This window comes from Myxine glutinosa, chromosome 3, assembly GCF_964187855.1.
Source record: "Myxine glutinosa chromosome 3, kmMyxGlut1.1, whole genome shotgun sequence".
NCBI classification, from domain to species: domain Eukaryota; kingdom Metazoa; phylum Chordata; class Myxini; order Myxiniformes; family Myxinidae; genus Myxine; species Myxine glutinosa.
The window spans coordinates 169333561-169353305 of NC_136263.1; the positions used below are offsets into that span (position 1 = coordinate 169333561).

General features: G+C 43.1%; 1 protein-coding gene across 2 annotated transcripts in view; it reads left to right on the forward strand.

Moving 5' to 3' along the window:
- Positions 1 to 19745, forward strand: part of LOC137423927 (uncharacterized) — a 398662-nt gene that overhangs the window by 142793 nt on the left and 236124 nt on the right. For both annotated transcript variants that reach the window (XM_078774727.1, XM_078774728.1), the window contains exon 3: positions 10618 to 10742. In XM_078774727.1, the coding sequence (XP_078630853.1) occupies positions 10618 to 10705 (88 nt within the window). In that variant the 3' untranslated portion in view covers positions 10706 to 10742. The remainder of the gene's footprint in view (positions 1 to 10617; positions 10743 to 19745) is intronic.

The following is a 19745-nucleotide window of genomic DNA, read 5'->3' on the forward strand; positions in this document are numbered from 1 at the left end:
TTATATCACCTTTATCTGTCAATATTGTTGAAATGAAGATCAAATAGCTGGATGTTGAAATATGTTGAAAAAGTCAAAACTTTACATGGGGTGTACTTACTTTTTCACGTGGCTGTATACATATACGTATATGACATTGTTTCTGGATTATGGATTTTATTACTGGATGTCAATTGCAGGGACGCATCTCTGCTGCTGATGCAGTGCCCTCTTTAGGGTAGGGCAAGAATTTGGAATTTATCCAGGTGTGAGAACTCGCCAACTCTTTGCAAAGGACACAGTGGGATATTTAACATTCACCAACTAATGCCAGCAGAAGTCTTGCCCTTCATGCGAAACTCCAGGGGTTTAGCTTTATATATCAATTTAACTGCAATAGCTTGATTATCATCACACAAGACTTTTTAATATTAATTGGTTTACGAACTCAAGTGAACGAAATTAATTTGGATTGGATGTGATTTTCCAGGAAAATCTGAACCAAAAGCAACTTACTTTTTCTTTATATCCTGCTTTTGTTGCGTCTTCTTCCCCTACTTCCTCTTCTTCCTCTTCTTCTTCTTCCTCTTCCATATGCAAAATAATTCTGCGGGGTAGAATCATTGGCTGAGAGAGTGGTTTTACCGCTGATGCAGTGCCCCCTGTAAGTTACGGAAGAAATTTGGAATTTGTTCATGATGCTGGTGATAACTTGCCTCCTCTTCACGAAGGACACCGTGGGATCGTTAACATCGACCAATTTAATGACAGAGGACGGATCGCCAAGTTTAACGTCCATCCGTGGGATGGCACACACATTGATGAATGACCTTGCCAGTGAAATATTGGGCTAACAGTTTATAGGTGGAGTCGGGATTCTAACCCAGGCTAGACAGCAGTGTGTGTGTACCTCTATATCATCCTTCCAGCCCAAGCAACAACCTTTGAAGAAGTGCAGGCAGAGCCTACTTATGGCATTGTGGGAAGTGAAACTAATGGATCTGGAGCGATTTGTATGGAGAGCAAACTTTGGAAAGTTTCCAGTGGTAGTAACAGTGGCTTGTGCGCTTGCACGTGCGTGGTCACTTTGTTGTTAGTTGTTGCCAGAATGCGCCATTGGCCTACACAGCTGCTTCAACTCTCCTGCTAATTGCCAGACACAAAGCAACCCATTTTTAGAGCTTGTCAGTAAATTTAGCAACGTAGTGGAAGTGGAGGCAGGGTTTGTATGAGAGAGGAAGAGAGAGAGGCGTGGTTTGAAAATCGGTGGAAATGAAGAGGGTGGAGCATCGTTTGGGTTATTCCTTTGAATAGTGATTTGGGGACCAAGAGTAAGCTTCGTTTAATGTTAGTATGTATGTATGTATGTATGTATGTATGTATGAATGTAGGAATTATGTATGTGTGTGTCATGTGTGTTGTATGTATGTACGTGTGTGTATGTATGTATGTATGTATGCATGTATGTATGTATGTATGTATGTATGCGTGTATGTATGTATGTATACATGTATGAACGTGTGTGTAATGTGTCTGTTGTGTGTATGTATGTATGTACGTGTGTGTGTGTGTGTGTGTGTGTGTGTATGTGTATGGTGTATGTGTGTACAGTGCACATATACATACACACACACACACACACACACACATACACACACACACACACACACACACACACAAACATCCCCCCCCCCCCCCCCCCCACGCACACACACACACAAACACCTACACCTTGGATTAAAGGGAAGCTGTTGCACGGATGCACAAAATTCATGTTTCATTGCCAGAAACTCCCCCATCCCCAACCCCCAAACACACGAAGTACATTATGGTAAAACAACTGCCCTGTTCGAGTTATGTTCCTTGTAAAAAGCAGAAAATGGAACCTCCTCTGTTTTACATTTTCATTGTTATTTAAGCGTTTGATCCTTAGAATTTTGCTACACGGAAAATACACCTTTGAGCCAATACTTTTGTTTTTCCAAACATCTTCCTTTCGAGTCGATACCTGCTGGCCCAGTGAAGCGAAACAATTTTATATAAATGGGAAAAAGATTATTTTTCAAGTCCCAACACTGCACCTGGTTCTCCACTCAAAGAGCCTTTCTCCTCATTTTCCGTAGTTGAAACACTTCTATGAGCCTCGACCTGTACCCACATGTCGACATTCTATTCGGTTATGTTTTTGTGTCCCTCACACTTTTCTTTCCATGCCAAGCACCTGTAGCTGAAACTTGCAGGTAATGTAATGATGATGCAGGTGTACCATATACTGTCTTTGTGGCACACCTTGGGCAGGTTTGCAATGCAAAGAGTCTGTCTATTCATCTCTGCAGTACAAGTATACCTTACCAAATATAGTCAAACTTTGACCCCTTACCCCCACGCCTTCCCACTTCATAAACCACTTGCATATCTCTCCCCCTTCCCTCCCTTTACACATGTTTCCAACCGCACTCCACCATACTGCCTTACCCTTTTCTTTTCTTCCCCCTTCTTATCATCTTCTTTCCCTCCCTTATCTCATTTTTCACGTAAAACTTCTCCCTCGTGCATATGTGATAAATAGATAACTAGAAAAGTGTAGTCGAATCTGCTTTGAGGTGGTTATTATAAGAGATACACAGGGAGTTTAAAACTTTCTCGGAACTGGATACACAAAGTGGTCCGATCCGCGCCAAGAATAAGAATAACGAGGTGTAAAAAATAATTAAATAAATACTGTACTGGAGGCAGCAACAAGCTACATATATCAAACAAACAGTTTCAAATGGAGGACCTCGCTACCATTAGGGGATTTAAATTGCATCAGATGTGGCAAGAAATGTTAATTGTTGCTCCCAGCTTGCCGGCTCGATGACAGAAGACTCCATTTGCATTTTTGACACTTTCATCCCTGTCCTGCAGGCACGGACAAGTCCAATCCATGCCAAGAATAAATATAACGAGGTGTATATATAACTAAACTAAATGGTATTTATAGAATACTTATCCTGCACAGTCAACTTGGTGCGAGCCAACTCTTCTGTTTTTTAAGTGTTTTTTTCTTTGATCCAATATGGCTGCCAGACCACGTGAGCGATGACCATCATAAATTTACATTCTCTAAGATTTTTGATGCGTAGATCATGCTCAGTAAATTTCAAACTGATCAGAGTAAGTGTTTTACTTGTCGAATTATGACGTCATAATGAAGGCACCAAATATGTGATCGTTAACAACACTTCCCCATATATAGATCATTAAAATGAGCCACGTTTCAATTTTTTCCATGAAGGGTTTTGGAGATATAGAGGGCCAAAGTTTTTTGTTTTTTTCCCAAGATGGCGCCCGTACCGTGTGACCTATGACGTCATAATTATCACTAAAAGTTTCTACACGAGTGGACGCATACTACGGTGAAAATTGTATGTCCATTGGTCTAATAGGTGTATAATTTTTTTGTCATACCGCTTGGATCAATCTTTCTACTTGTCGAATTATGACGTCATAATGAAGGCACCAATGACATCATCGTTAACATATCGTATTCCATAAGGGGAGTACTTGACAATGAGCTATGTTTAAATTTTTTCCATTGAGCGGTCTTAGGGATGTAGACGTGCTACTTTTTCCCAAGATGGCGCCCATACCACGTGACCCATGACATCATAATTATCACTAATAATTCTACAGGGGGAGCCGTTCTTATGGTGCAAAATTTCGTTTCAATCGGACCAGCGCTTGCTGAGAAAATGGATTTTAGAAAGGCAGACACATACGTACGCACCCCCTACGTACGCACGCAACCGATCGCTTAAGCCACTTTTTAATTTGTTGGTGCAGCGTAAATAATCCTGACTTCCTCAACAATAATTATCCTGATCCTCTTTTTTCATTTCTCATGATCCTGAATTCACATGATCTCTTTCACAAGCTGACAACATTCAATAAAATATGAGACTGTCATTGATGCTTGACTGTAAGGTAATACCATACTGATGGTGCCGCTGTCTCACTGTCAGTAGGTTGACTTGTTAACCTCTATCATCTCGCTCTTCCATGAGCCTCGACTTTGAGTGTAAAGAAAATGATGTCCCTATACCTAACCCAACCAGGTCATCCCTCAGCTTTACCCACAATCTTTATTACCCCATTAACCCTACCTGATGGAACACTCGTACTCACATGTGACTGTTTATTCCCCTCTAATCTCTCCTCTTTTCCTGTCTTGTCCATCCCCTTGTTCACCTATGGCCTCACTACCCTACTGTCCATTAATTGCCCTTTTTAGACTCCGTCACCTCGTTCTTCCATGAGCCTCGACTTTGATTATAAAGAAAACAATGACCCTATACCTAACCCAACCATGTCATCCCCCAGCCTTACCCACAATCTTTATTACCCCATTAACCCTACCCTATGGAACACTCCTCCTCACATGTGACTGTTTCTTCCCCTCTATTCCCTCCTCTTTTCCTGTCTTGTCCATCCCCTTGTTCACCTATGGCCTCACTACCCTACTGTCCATCCATTGCCCTTTTTAGCCTTCGTCACCTCGTTCTTCCATGAGCCTCGACTTTGAGTATAAAGAAAACGATGACCCTATACCTAACCCAACCAGGTCACCCCCCAGCTTTACCCACAATCTTTATTACCCAATTAACCCTACCTGATGGAACACTCCTCCTCACATGTGACTGTTTCTTCCCCTCTATTCCCTCCTCTTTTCCTGTCTTGTCCATCCCCTTGTTCACCTATTGCCTCACTACTCCACTGTCCATCCATTGCCCTTTTTATCCTCCGTCACCTCGCTCTTCCATGAGCCTCCATCTTGTACGGTACGGATAATAGACCCGTGGTGAAGTTTCATTGTTTGGAGAAACTTTAAACATAGCACGTAACGCCTCCATATTGGTTTTGCCATTTTGACGGTGACCATTTCTACCCAACAATAACCAAAGACGAGTCGCAATCACCCAAAAAGTGTCTCGTCTCACAGCACATGCCTAACTCAGCTCGGTTTGAACCCGGGCCAGGCTAAAAATGGCTTTTCATTTCCTGCAGAGCTGCTTACCCGATGACATTGACACCACAGCGGTACAGATCGCGCACCACACTCAGAGGGACCCGTTTTGTTTTGATTGCTCTTCGTGAAACGATGGAAACCGGTACGGCGTCGCCGCCATTTCGTGCCCGTCGAGACCGATCGTTTACCTATCACGAGCCGTTTTAGGGGATTCGGCGGAGACCGGGCGGCCATATTGCCATACGCTGTCGATCTTTAAAAAATATTAAAAATCTGATGGAAAATTCCATGGGGAATAGAATCTTCCACATTTCTCTTGCACCACTGTGTGTTTAAAGGTCTTGGGATGGATGTTGCCAAATTTTAAGACATTTATCATCCGTTGGCTTTTGGTGTCATCGTTATTTTGGTGACGATCAATTATTATTTAGCTGTCGAAGTCCTCCTGCTATTTCCTTGCAAAGGCTTTTTGGTACCCACACCATGCTTCAGTTGTGGTGTACTCTAACCCTTTACCACACCCCCAGCACTCGTCCCGCCCCCTCCTCCAGCACCTCCACCTCCAGCACCCAAGCCCCTGTGGAATGTCTGCATGGCACTTCAACATATCCCAGACGCCATGGCATAGTGTGGGCTTTGTTAAAGCCAAACATATTCTCCTGTCCTTACGATAAGCTCAATTGGCCGGATTATGTCATCTTGTTTTGAAACCCACATTCTTGCTACCTTCATTTTTCAATATCATTGACTTGACTCAACCTTTATAGTTCATTTATTTATGGCATGCCACTTTTTTTTTTAACATCGATGTAAGATTTGTAAGACTCATGGAGAAGATTGTTTTGGAAATTGTTTGCAGGATAAAGACATTGGGAGATACCAGGTGCACTACTCCCAAACAAACAAATGCTGCACTGGATATGCGCTCGGGTCCATCACACCATGGGCCAGGGATTCAGATTGGAAAGTGAAAGTGAAAGTAGCTATTTTGTTATTATAGGGTGTTATTACCCTGTGCTCGCGAAGCGAAAACAGGGTTAAACATTCGGGTGCGTGTGCCGTACGTGCGCGTCTGCATTTAAAAAATGCATTTTCTCGGCAACCGTTGGTCCCATTGACATGAAATTTCACCGTAGGAGCGCCTCTGCCTGAAGATTTTTTTGCTTATAATTATGACGTCATAGGTCACGTGGTACGGACGCCAGCTTGGAAAAAAGTTACACCTCTATATCTCCCAAACCGCTTAATGGTAAAATTGAAACATTGCTCATTGTCAAGCACACCCCATGGGGAATAAGATATGTCAATGATGATGTCATAGCTGCCTCGATTATGACGTCATAATTCGACAAGTACAACACTTGATCTGACCAGTAGATGGGAAAAAAATTCCTCTGCAACTTGTAGACCGATGAACACGAAATTTTCAGAATATGTGCGGCTCCTCCTGTGGAATTTTTAATTATAATTTTAACGTCATATGCCACGTGGTACAGACGCCATCTTGGGGAAAAAATCGAAAAAAGCTGCACCTCTATATCTCCGAAACCGCTTCATGGAAAAAATGGAAGCATGGCTCATTGTCAAGTACTCCCCTTGGGAAAAAAGATATGTTAAGGATTATGTCATTGGTGCCTTCATTATGACGTCATAATTCGACAGGGACAATGCTTAGTCTGATCAGTTTGAAATTTATTGAGCATAATCTATGCAACAATTATATTAGAGAATATAAATTTATGATGTCATCGCTCACGTGGCGGCCATATTGGATGTTTTTTTTTTTCTTTTTCAAAAACAGAAAAGTTGGCTCGCAACAAGTTGACTGCGCAGGGTAAGTATTCCATGAATACCATCTAGTTATTGTTATTATTGTTATTACTCGGCATTTCTGCTGTCGCTTTGCTGATGGGTTTGATCAAAAGGCTTCACAAACCTACCGTATGTCTGTCTATGTGTGAGTGTCAATGAGGACCTAAAGTGAACTGATTCCTAAGGTGTACCAACTGGATATGGTTATCCTGCCGACATGACGTCACATGTGGTCCCCCGATCGTGGACGGACTGTCATGTTGCCAGTTTGTTGGTAACATCACCAGAGTGACTATATGGTGTTCCGATGAATAAAAACATGTTTTTCACAGCTTTTGATGGTTCACCGAATCGTGCAACGTTGCATTTTGCTCAGTACCACGTGTAGCACTATCACGTGACTCAGTACACGTGCATGGCAATTTGTGCGTCCAGTGCACATTATTCACGGGTAAACTGGGGAACATGTCTAGGCACATGCTAGCTGACCAGTATATTGTTCGGGTACATGTCAGTATCATTTTGTGTGTTTTTTTAATGGTGCACAGGAACATTTTCCCGTTAGTATATTTATATTGCTTGGAAAAGTATTACTATATTTCATTTTGTGTGCTCCTCTTTTTTCGGTTTCATCGAGTATGAAGGATCACTCACTATTCAAAGTTTTGTTTAAAAACAAATATTTATGTAAGATATAGTTTTCCTACAAATACATTCCTCTTCTTCTTCTGTTTATTCTTATTCTTCTTCTGTTTCTTCTTCTTCAATGGCCCTAATCAATACCACTTTCTTGTGCGGTCACCTAGGGGGAACGGTTGAGGCTCAAGTACTTCTGGAACCCACTGACCATGCCTGACATTCGACTGTGGCAGGAATTTGGAATATGTTCAGGGTGTGGTGCACAATTTACATACCCTAAAGACAAAACTTGCCCTTCATTGATCACTACCACCCACAGTGCTGGCAGATGGGTCCTCCAGCTTAATGGACAGACGTTGCCTGCATTGTTACCTCGTCCTGCCTGCAAACACCAGAATGACATTTTGTAGCTTTGTCGAGATTCCAACCCAGGCTAGACAGCTCAAGGGTGAGTGAACATACCTTTAAGCTATCCTGGCAGGCCTTGCCTCGGTCTGTGTGGGTGGCAAATACATGTTTGCCTTTCATGGTGTCCTGTTGTTAGGTCATTCCTATATGTAACATAGCCAACGCTGTGCTGAGACATTTCACTAGGCCCCATTATAAAGGCACCTGCATTCTAAGGGAGTCCTGGGGTTACAGACACAGCACTATGGGGGACTCGCTCAGCATGTGCTTGATCACGATTTTGCTGCCCGAGAAGCAAAAGCTCCAATAGTATGGAAATAACCCAATAAAGCATTTGTTACAGGAACATCTGGCGGAGATTGACAACCAAATAATATGTGATACCTGCATACATCTCGACTCCTGCTGCTAATAACTTGACTCTTTGTTTAAAACAAACGTTGTCGTACAGCAATTGTAGAGCGGATGGCAGGCCAAACTTTTTATTATCATCTTGGCATTCAGTTCCCATTAATATTTCATCGAACCTGCAAAACACCTTAATTGAATCATGGAATAAAGACGCGAAAAGTGTACGTCGCTAAATAGTCGTGCAGAATCAAATAGGACGATGTAGAATTGGCCAAAGGACCTGTTATGTGACGACTTGAAATTGTTAAAACTATATAAATGTGACTCACAACTCACAAGTGACTGATCCTCTTTAATATCTCAAAAGCTCATTTGAACCAAAAGGGTGGCTATTTATATATTTCACTCACTCATCACTCATTCACACTCATACACTTATACACTCACATCTCACTCACTCACTCATTCATTCACTCACTCATTCACTCACAAAGCACTCATTCACTCATTCATTCACTCATTTTTTTTTTTGCGTCTAAGGCTTATGGAAGATCTGGAACACAAAGTACACACACACACACACACGAAGACATACATTAAACAACACCAGACCTGGCTCCAGCCAATCACAGCCACTGAAGTTGCATCACTTCCCAAGGCACTCTGGGTACCAGCGACGCCATCTTTGGATGATACTTTTCTTTCCATGCTCAGCCGGGCCACCATTGTAGAGGGATTCCTTCCTACCCATGAATACCAACAGATAGGGTTTGCTCTGTTATTTAAATGTTCATCATCAAGCAACGATGCAACACTCGTACCATTTTTAAAGTTTTCGGCTTTGACTCGGCAGGGGTCGGGGTCGAACCCCCACCTCGCGGACTCATAGGGGGGCACTCCAATCATTAGGCCACCGAGTCTGGTTCCATTGAGCAGGTACCATTTTAACATCAATTCCCAACAAGATTGTATGCTGGAACACTTAAATACCGGTACCTCTACCACCCATGGTGGACAGATAATTATGTTTTCACCCCTGTTTGTCTGTGAGCAGAATATCACAAAAATGTATGGATGGGTTTGGACGAAACTTGGTGAACATGTAGGATTGTAGGGTATATGACATGGACGAATTGATTCGATTTTGGAGAAGATCCGAATCCAGATAAGAGAGTTTTTTTGGACGATTCGATCTTCACCATTGAGTGATAGGCCATAAACGATATGGGCCCATATATCATGTTATTTCAAAAAGTTATGGACGGATTATGACTAAACTTGGTGGATGAGTTGGTTAGGTGACACGAACAAGCTAATTCGATTTTGGGTTCAGGTAGGAATCCAGATCCGGCCTATCAGTAGGATACGAAACTCAAACTGTTCAGCCTGGCAGAGGTATGTGCTCTACCAGATTCCGTTCTAGTTCTACCTGGAAATTACAAGGATGCTGGTTCTTATCATTTGAATGTAAATCTGTAAAGATCTTGTATACATTTACCCATTTTAGCATTGACTCATCGACATACAGACATACTCAATAATGACAGATCTTGATCCGCTCTCCATCTTCCACTCTTCTTCTTCCTTCTGTAGAGCCCATACATTTACCTTTCCACCCACTCGCTCTCCTTATCCGAAAGCTTCACATAAACCTTTGTTTTTTTTCTTTCAAATCCTCTACATTCCCTTTTTAGTCTTATCAACTCCACTTTCCATTTCCTCAATGTAACCATCTCCCCCATCTCTCCTTGCACCTTGCACCTTTCATCAAAATCTGAACGAATATTGAGACATGAAGTAGTAGTTGTCCTAAATATGTGTGATATCAGCCTGAAGTTGGTGACCGGTCTGATTCTCCACCAATCCTGGTCCCTCGTATAGAAAATTAATGAATCTTCTCATTCCAAACCTCACCTACAACAATGAGTCATGAATTCCTGAGAGCCAGGTGTGTGGAGCATGTTGGTTGGATTGTTTCCTGTGCTTTGTGAGGTTGATGGGAAATATTTATATTCTGAAAATTTGTGCAAGAGGTCCTGAAGGCCTACACAGAGCCTTGCGTGAAATTGTATTCAAACGCAATGGTTTATACATGCACCTGAAAGCGGCTTATTTGTGAAAAATTGATTATACAATAATACTTTCACAATATCACTTATTGGATCAACAACGCAGCATTTCCTTGATGTAGAATTGTCTGACCATTTCCCATTTCAGATGGCAGGAGGAAACCAATGGGCCGCTGCCATGTTGTTTGATTCTAGGTCCTGAATGATAACCTCGGTGGTAATATTTATCTCCTGGTTACAATCGATGAGGGCTGGCATTATAGCTAAGACGTGTCTGTACTCGCATTTGATTTGTCTAGCATGGTTGTGAATGTAACTCCAGCTATAAACTGCCATCCTGGTGTTTCACAGGCTGGGCAAGGAATCAATCGATGTGCGCTCTGTCCCTCGGATGCACGTTAAGCGGAACGAGCCATTTACCAGCACTGGTCGTTGGTGAACGTTAAAGATCCCATGGTGTCCTTCGAGAAGAGTAGGTGAGTTATCACTGGCAGCCTGACCAAATTACTAATTCCAACCATGACTGGGTACTAGGAAGGCGGTGGAAAGCCACACAACACAACCTTTGCCAAGAGATTGCTTGAGGAACACCGACAATTGCCAATTGCATGGTATGATGATGATGACGATGATGATGACAATGATGATAATGATAATGACAATAATGATAATGATGACGATGATGATGGTAAATGATTCCTTGAATAATGAGAGGAATAGTTCCCTCCACCTTTTTTGAAAATTTGGCAAAAAATTATGTTCTTGATTCCGTGTACATCAACAGAACGAGTGTCCGAATCTATTACTAAAAGGAGAAGTGTCCAACCGTCAGTGTTTTTGTTTGTGTCCTTTTGTTACGCTTCATTATAAACGGTTCCTGTTGTCCGATTGTCGTAGAATAATAATAAGAATGACCTGACTGTAGTCACAACCTGCGACAAAATCCGGTAACAGGCCGATTGGGAAACCCGGATTTTAAAACACTTTTAAAAGATGGACAGTGCGATTGGGAAACACACATTTAAAGTGCTATTAAAAAATGTAATCGACACCTCACCCATGATGGCCTCCGCCATGGTTATATCAGAACAAGCTGATTTGTCATACAGTCACGGATTGTTTAACCTCAATATGGGGCCGTTCAAAATTCAAAAAGTATGTAACGCCATGTTTTTTAGTAATTAGCATAATGCAACACTTGATTACTTAAAGTACTGTAACGCATGTAAAGTAATGTAACGCTGCATTACCATGTGTTCTGACGTAGTGTGTTCTAACAGGCTTGATTAAACCGTACTATTATTCGACATATTTGATTAGATTTTTCGGGGTCGCTCATCGTGAATAACACTGAACCCAAACAAAGCCAATGGAAACTTGACGCAACAAACCCAGGCAGTGTATAATCAGCAGAGGCCTACAAGCCTAATGCATTAGGCCGACCAGAAAATCAAGATGGTGGCCATTTCATTTTTCCTATGTGTTATGGTGGGTGGAGTCAAGCGACAGATGTGGGTGTGGTTCAGCCTCTGTCTCACCAATGGGTGCACATTTAAAAAATCGACCCACAAAAACAACAACAACAACAACAACAGCAGCAACGCATAGCTCTTGTAGACCTATGACATGTCACAGGTAAAAGTGGTGTCATTGAAAAGCGAATGATCAATTTACTTGGAAGGAAAGCTAATAATTAATCGACGTAATTGGGGAAAAAAACGTGTGTCCGTTTAATTATAAGGATTCCGCCCGTGTTTCCGATACCGTATTGAGGAAGAAGAAGCGGGACCACGAGCTTAAATTCTATGGTTCCAATGGTAACATTTATTATTCCACATAAGCAGGAACCCGTTAGAAGGCCACAGAAGGAGCACACCAAATTAAAATATCGTAATACTTCTCGAAGCAATATAAAAATATATAAATGTACACGGAAAGAGCACACAAACAACAACCCCATCCACGACAACAACAACCACAGTTACTTCATTTTACATCCTCATTGACACATAGATAAACATGCAATATGTTTGTGAAGTACAACATGATGTGTTTTGCTTAAACCCATAAGCGAAGCGCGGGTACGCATGCGTAATTGATGGCTGAATCCAACAATGGACTGTGACGTCATGACCATAACCAAGTGATGCTGCACAATGGGAAGCATGGATTCAGATGAGTTATGGGATCACACGCATCAGTGTTTTATTTTCTTTTGCCAATACCGCACAAATACACTATTGAGGGAAGTGAGATTGCTCCATTAAAAGCTGGCAGTTAGTTAATGAGTGTCAGTGTAATAATTTGTCAAAAGTGTTGGCAACATTTCCTTCCTAACTCAGAATTTGTGTTTTATATGGTGTTTGGTTTTCACTCTACTAAATGTTCAATTGCACTTTAGAAACACCATCGCTCAAAGGAAAGCTGGATGCATCATGCGGCCCTCAGGTGGACAGACTTAAACATCTTGAAAGGCGAAGTAGACTGGGAAAAGGACATAGGGGATGTTACAGATGGACAACATCGGATATTGGATCGAAATTCAGAATGACGGAGAAATCAAGACGATGTAGCTAATCATCTGTAACGTTGGCCTGCAATCATAGCCAACCCTCACATCGAAGAAGAGGCACAACATGATGATTCGTATAATTGCCAAGATTTAATCATTACTTTCGAGTGGTGTGTTACTTACCACATTTTGCTGCATGGTAAGTCACGTGACCATGAAAATGTTACATCGTGGGGTCAACCAAATGCTTTGCAACTACTAGTGGGCCCTTTGGTCCATTGGACCAAATTTTAATTGGTCTTCACCACCTTGTACTATGCATGCCTGCCGGACTCGAGGTATTTTGGGTCCTTGGAGTCTTTTGGATGGTCGAGGACTTTTTTGTCTTTTTTTTTTTTTTTTTTTTTTGTGTCTTTGTTTTGTGTATACGTTCTTTTGTATTTTGGGGTATTTTGTATTTTTGTATTGTGTACGTTCTTTTGTGTATTTTGGGGTAATCAGAGCCTTTTTGTCCTCTGGGTCTTTTGGGTCCTTAGGGGACTTTTGGGGAATTAAAACCTTTGGGGAATTATTCCCATCTAGGGAACTTCTGGAATACACACACACACACACACACACACACACACACACACACACACACACACACACACACACACACACACACACACACACACACACACACACACACACACACACACACACACACACACATCTCATCCACTTATAGAAGATATCACATTAGTTTGAATTGTCTCTGACCTATTCATAGAAATCTTTAATCCCAGTCGTGTTAAATATTACCATTTTGTTTTTGGGAACTCGGACAGGAACTTGATGTGTGTCCTGCATGGAATTTTTATCCGCAATGACTGCAGAGACATTACAGCGTGATGAGGCATCTGTCTGGCAGGATTTTGCACAGGTAGCACTTACCTTAGCCCACTTACGTTTGAGATGTCTAGTCTGTGTTTGATTCCCGACCCGACTGTATACTGACCGATTGGTGTGTTTCGCAGGCAGGGCCTTGCATCACACCTTGCATCATCCCTTGGATGCACGTTAAGCTGGGTGTCCCTCTGCTAGCATTATCTGCTGGAAATGAATTTTTGTTATCACTGAGCAAACTATAAATTTCTGCCAAACTCACCTTCAGTCGAAGGTCAAGCCTGGCCATTCTGTTCGTGAAAGACTTGGGCTAATAAACTTCCCTGACCGACCCTGAAAGGTGGGAATAATTTGGGGGTAGTGGCAGTAGTAGTCGTAGTAGTAGTCGTAATAGTAGTTGTGGTAGTAATAGTAGTGGTAGGTACGCACGCCTAGTTGATGACTGAATCCAAGAATAGACTGACGTCATGATCAGAACCCAGTGATGCTGTAAAATGGGAAGCATGGATTCAGATGAGTTATGGTGGAAACAAAGTGGGGAAGTGTTAGGTTGAGATAATGAAGACAGAAGGGAGGATAATATAAGGGGAGAGGGCTAATGGCGAATTTGGGAGGAAACGACTTTAGGAGCAAAAATAATTAATTAAATGATAGGGGAATGAAAGAGGAGGTGGGAGAGGCATGTGAGAGGAGGAGGTGCAGGGAGAGGAGAGGAAGGATCGGCCATTTTTACGCATGTAATATGTAGATAGCTTAGAACGAGTGTATTCCCATTTTTCACATTCCAAAATCAGGAGCTTAGAATTGATCAGTTTCCTGGATATTGCTCAAATTCAAGTAAAATAAAATGTCTATGGAGATGCCAGCTTTGGTCGTGAAGTAGGATGAGAATGTTGATACAAACGTGACTGTGATGCTGTGAGTTAAGGAGTTAGTTGAACATTCCAAGTGGTATCACGTGTATCATTCATTATTCTTTCATTCAACAGCTATAGTCATTCCTTGGGGGGGGGGAGGGCGGGGTGGAATCTGTTAATCCACCAGTTCCTATATTGGCAAATATTGCAGTAGGTTGTTTGCCATTGCCTTCACGGCAGTAGTCAGAGCAGGAATTTCTAGTTTGTTCAGTGTGCCTGCGATAACTCGCCGACTCTTCGTGAAAGACCCCTTTAACGTCTTTAACGTCAACCGACTAAACCTAGCTTACAGGACACCCGGCTTTACGTCTTCCAGAGGGACAGCGCACTTAGTGATGCAACACGCGAAGCACCAATGGGGATAACTTATAGTCAGGTCGGGAATCGATCCTTGGATCGGCAGCTCAAATTAAGTACACCACCTCTGACCTATACTGTCGTCTTTTACCTTTACCTTTACCTCCTGCTCTTGCTTCGAGCCAGTTGTTTGGTCGTGTTGGTGAAGATCACCGGATCCCACACCTGTTCACCAGTTTAGCCAAAGTAGGTGGGGGATACCTTCATCGTCGTGCAGTGGAGCGGAATAGGCCTCGGTTAAGGTTTTATTTTGGGACGAGAAATAACAGGAAGCAACACGAAAACTTGCCAATCTGTTGTGAGTAAAGTAGTTACCGGAGAGCTCGATTTGTTCACGTGTCATTAACACCTATAAATCCCAAAACAAGTTGCCGCTTGTGACCCACACTCGATGTGGTTGACTCACCAGGTTCGTCATCGTCGCTTCGTTTGCAGCGTGTGGCTGCTGGTTGTGGATTGGAGGAGCTTTAAAAGTGCAACAGTATGGCCACCAAGTCCTGGGTGGGTCATTGTGCATCTTAAAGCTTTACCTGGTCGGTACACGAAGAAGTCGTTTTTCTTTTCTCAACTTGTGATGTCAATTGAGTAAACACAAATTGGATAAATCTTGTTTGCATTTGAGGAGGTGTATACATTTAGAACACTCACCAACACGGTCTTGTGTCGCTCGACTGATTCCAAAGGTTGATGCAGTGACGTCACTATCAGTAAATGAGGACATCACTGCGGAAACATCATTTTGTGGGTGTTTCAAATACCTGCAACATTCACCTGATCTACTAGTAAACTGCCGGAAATGACATTTGCACGATATCATTTATGCCCAAGGTAATACTTTTGGAACAGGTGCACCTACCCCTGAAGCATTCTTCTTCTTCTTCTTCTTCTTCGACACTGGCATCAGAAACCTCAAGAAACTCACGTCTGAGTCTGTCTCTTTCTGTCCGTGCTCCTTCAGCTCTGGTTTGAAAGCTGTGTGAGAAATCATGGGAGATTTTTTTTTTAATGTTTCATGATATCGGTTATGTAATGGTTAGAGTGTCTGCTCAGACGCTGGGAGGTCGGTGGTTCAAATCCCAGCTGAGTCATATACCAAGACTTCATGTCATACCTCCCCAGGCTGGACAGTTCATGTTTTGCCACCCACTGATAGGCCGGATCTTGACCTGAACCAAAATCGAATCGGTTTATTTGTGTCACCGACCCAAATCATCCACCAAGTTTTGTCATAAGTCGTCCATAACTTTTTGAGATACCATGCTATATATTATTTTTGGCCCCATCACTCAATGGTGAAGAATCACATAAAACACGAAACTACGAGTAGAACGGCACTCTTCAATGCCGCGACAACCGGTATGCCTCTGCCTACATCATTACATCATTATTCATACCTGTACCGAGTTTGATTTAAATTCCTTCAGCTGTTTTAAAGTATCACATTTTTACCTGACATGACCTCTGACCTTTCACCTTTGATGCCAAAATATAATCAGTTCAACTTTGCATCATAATATATACTTATCCAAAGTTTGGTCAAAATCCCATCATTGGTTCACAGGTTTGCTTGGTGACAGGGGTTTTATCTCCCAGGACCTCTGACCTTTGACCTCTTGACCCCTTGTACCAACTTTGGTCAAAATCCCATCATTGGTTCACAAGTTAGCTCTGTAACAGAATTCTTACCTAACGGGACCTCTGACCTTTGACCTTTTGACCCCTTGTACTAAGTTTGGTCAAAATCCCACCAATGGTTCACAAGTTACTCTGTATCAGAATTTATACCTAACGGGAGCTCTGACCTTTGACCTCTTGACCCTATAATCGAATCAGTTCATTTTTGCATCATTATAAATACTTGTACCAAGTTTGACTTTGATCCCTTCAGCCGTTCGTTATTGTGGTAATGAAAACCTACCACAGATGGATGGAAGCAAAGATAGACACACGGACAGATGGACGGCGAGCCAGATGGACAACCTAAAAACATATCTCCAGTGACTCCATCAGCAGTGGCATAAAGTTCTAGTATCCGGAGCCAGATCCAGATCTTCACCAAAATCGAATCAATTCATCCTCGTCAAACACTCAACCTGTCCACCAAGTTTTGTCCCAATCCGTCCATAGCTTTTTGAGATATCCTGCTCACACACAAACGGACAGACACACAAACAGACAGACAGGGGTGAAAACATAACCTCCGTCCACCATCGGTTGCGGAGGTAAAAATGGTATATGCTGCTTACTTGCTTGATGCTCAGCATTTAAACACCATTGTTCAGGCTTCTTCATGGGCCTAATGGCCTCCTCCCGCATTGGAGTTCCTTGTGAGAGAACTCCTGCATTGTCTTACAGCCATGCTGTTTTGTTTCCGAAGCTATGGACCCAAGGGTATGAAGATATTTGGTGTAAACAGATCTTCAGTTCGTCTGAGAAGCAAAATCGCCCAAAATGTTGAAGGATTCACTGTTTACGACATGCGTTGTGGACACACCGACCTGGGATCAGAAGTCATGCTGGTGTGTATTGGTGGAGCCATCTTTAGAGGCTATGTTCCCCACTGAGTGGGGGTTGGACCTTTTTTGGGCACCTTGGTCCCCTTTTTGAAGCAATGTTTTATGGCCGGATGCCCTTCCTGCCACCAACCCTGTTGGTCGCCTCTTGCGACACACAGGTAATTACCAGTGAGCTGGTACTCAATGTGCCGAACTCTTGAGGATGACAGGCTGAGTCAACCCCCTGGTGTTAATTCAGCAACCAACCGGGATTCGAACCCAGGATCCTCGGATCCCAAACCGGCACCCTAACCGCTAAGCCAACACCAGGCTATACTGGTGTGTATTGGTGGAATGTGATATTTTTGTTTCCCACCCCCCCTTAAGCGGCCGAGAATGTATAGCGAGCTCGAGAAAAATGGAGCCTTTCCAAATGCACATAGGTATAGGCTCAGACGTCACGGGAGGAATCATGATATGTTTTATGCTGCCTGGTGTTTTCAAACGTGTTCCTTAAGCTTGGATACACAACTCGTCTTAGGACAGCCAGTAGCCTAGGGGTGAAATGTGTGCTACATATGTTAGGGACTCTATATGGTCGTCTATCACGTGACTTTGCGACTTTGAAAGTTTACTTTGCAGGAGTTGGTTAGACTTAGAGGACCCCTTGTAAAGAGAATAATATTGTTGCGGGTATGGAGTACGGCTCTTCCCCCTTAGCAAGAGGTGGTTAGCCCCTTGTCTTGTTAAGCTGACCGTCTCTGCTCCTGGTACTTGTAACGCTCTCCCACGGGATGGAACGGATCAGGGTTATGGGTCCAGGGTTTATCCCGAATACCTTTATCCGTACCTCCGCAGAACAGGGAGGAAAGTACCGCTCGAACCCCAGTTTTAGATGTTATAATTGCCGAGCGGTTTTAGCAACACGACGTTCGAGCCATTACCAAAGACTAAACCCGATCCTAAACGTTGGCCAAATTGTGCCACAGGTATTCAATGTGGAAAAGACAAGGACGAACGGATGTGAAGGAAATAAGGCAAGGTAGGAAGAACAGGATTTATTAATTATTTACACACCACCAAAGCAGAAAAGAAATGAAATGCAATTTACAGGGAAATGGAAGGATCAGAAGGACACAGAGCAATACTAGCTTATCTAAACAGGCTTAACTTATACCCCAGACAACATAAAGGACGGACGACAATCAGACTTACACGGGGAATGATGATAGGAATGAATGGCAGGAGGTGGATGGCTGGACGGACGAGGAGGTGGGATCACAAGGCGGGAAGGATGCGGGTGGTTGGTATGATTGCGTGGCTCGAGGTGAGCAGCCACCGACCCTCCTCAATCGTAGACGCACGGCGGCGTTGCTTCGCGGCCGCAACTGCCGTCAACGCTCAAAGCTGCCGTGGTCAAAAGCTGCGGTGGATTCCGCTGCGGTGGACTCCTTACTCATTGGTTCATGGGGGCTTCCTCGGTCATCCGCTGGTGGGGGCTTCCTCGGTCATCTCCTTCCTCAATCATCTCTAGTCGGGGCGTTGCGCCGCGGGTTATATCCACGCCCTACCAAGCCATGACCACACCTTACCAAGCCGTGCCCACCGAGTCCTGGTTGGGCGCAAGGGCTTCCTGGCTCCACCTCCTGATGACGAAGTGCGGGCCACGCCCGTAATGTAGCTCCTCCCCCTTCTTCTCCGAGGCTTGACCACGTGCGTAATGGAGGCAAAGGCGCTGACAATGCGAATGGCAATGCCGCAGTTGGAAATGGAGGTTTTGGGGCAATTGTAAGGGGATCTATCTTATTTCGATTTTGGTGCAATGCAGTGTCAATTAGTGGGAAACACAGCCTTATACTAACATAGAATAAGAAATAACTATTTAGAAGGGTATATGGTGGCCTACGTGCTTGCGATGGATTAACTAAGAGGACGACCTTTGACCTTTACAATTATGGAGGTATTTACACAGATCATGACATTTACAAAGGGTGGTATTTACAAAAATCACAGGATTCTCAAATCCGTTACACTGCACCCTCCTTCCTTCAGGCACGTCCCGGGCCTATAAAAATTTAGCTTAGTGTGGCACATAGGTGTAATTCCCTCTACAATTAACCTGACCCTGAGTGCGACAGTTTTAAAACACAAATAAGTATGTCCCTCTGCTGCCTTGCACCCTACCTAACAGATTCGCGCCCACAGGATAACCGAATTGCAGAATTATTTTCAAACTAAACATGAACGGTGGGGAGCATTATTTACAAGTGCCGTTAATTGGACTATTTACAAAACGCAACCCAGGACCTGTGA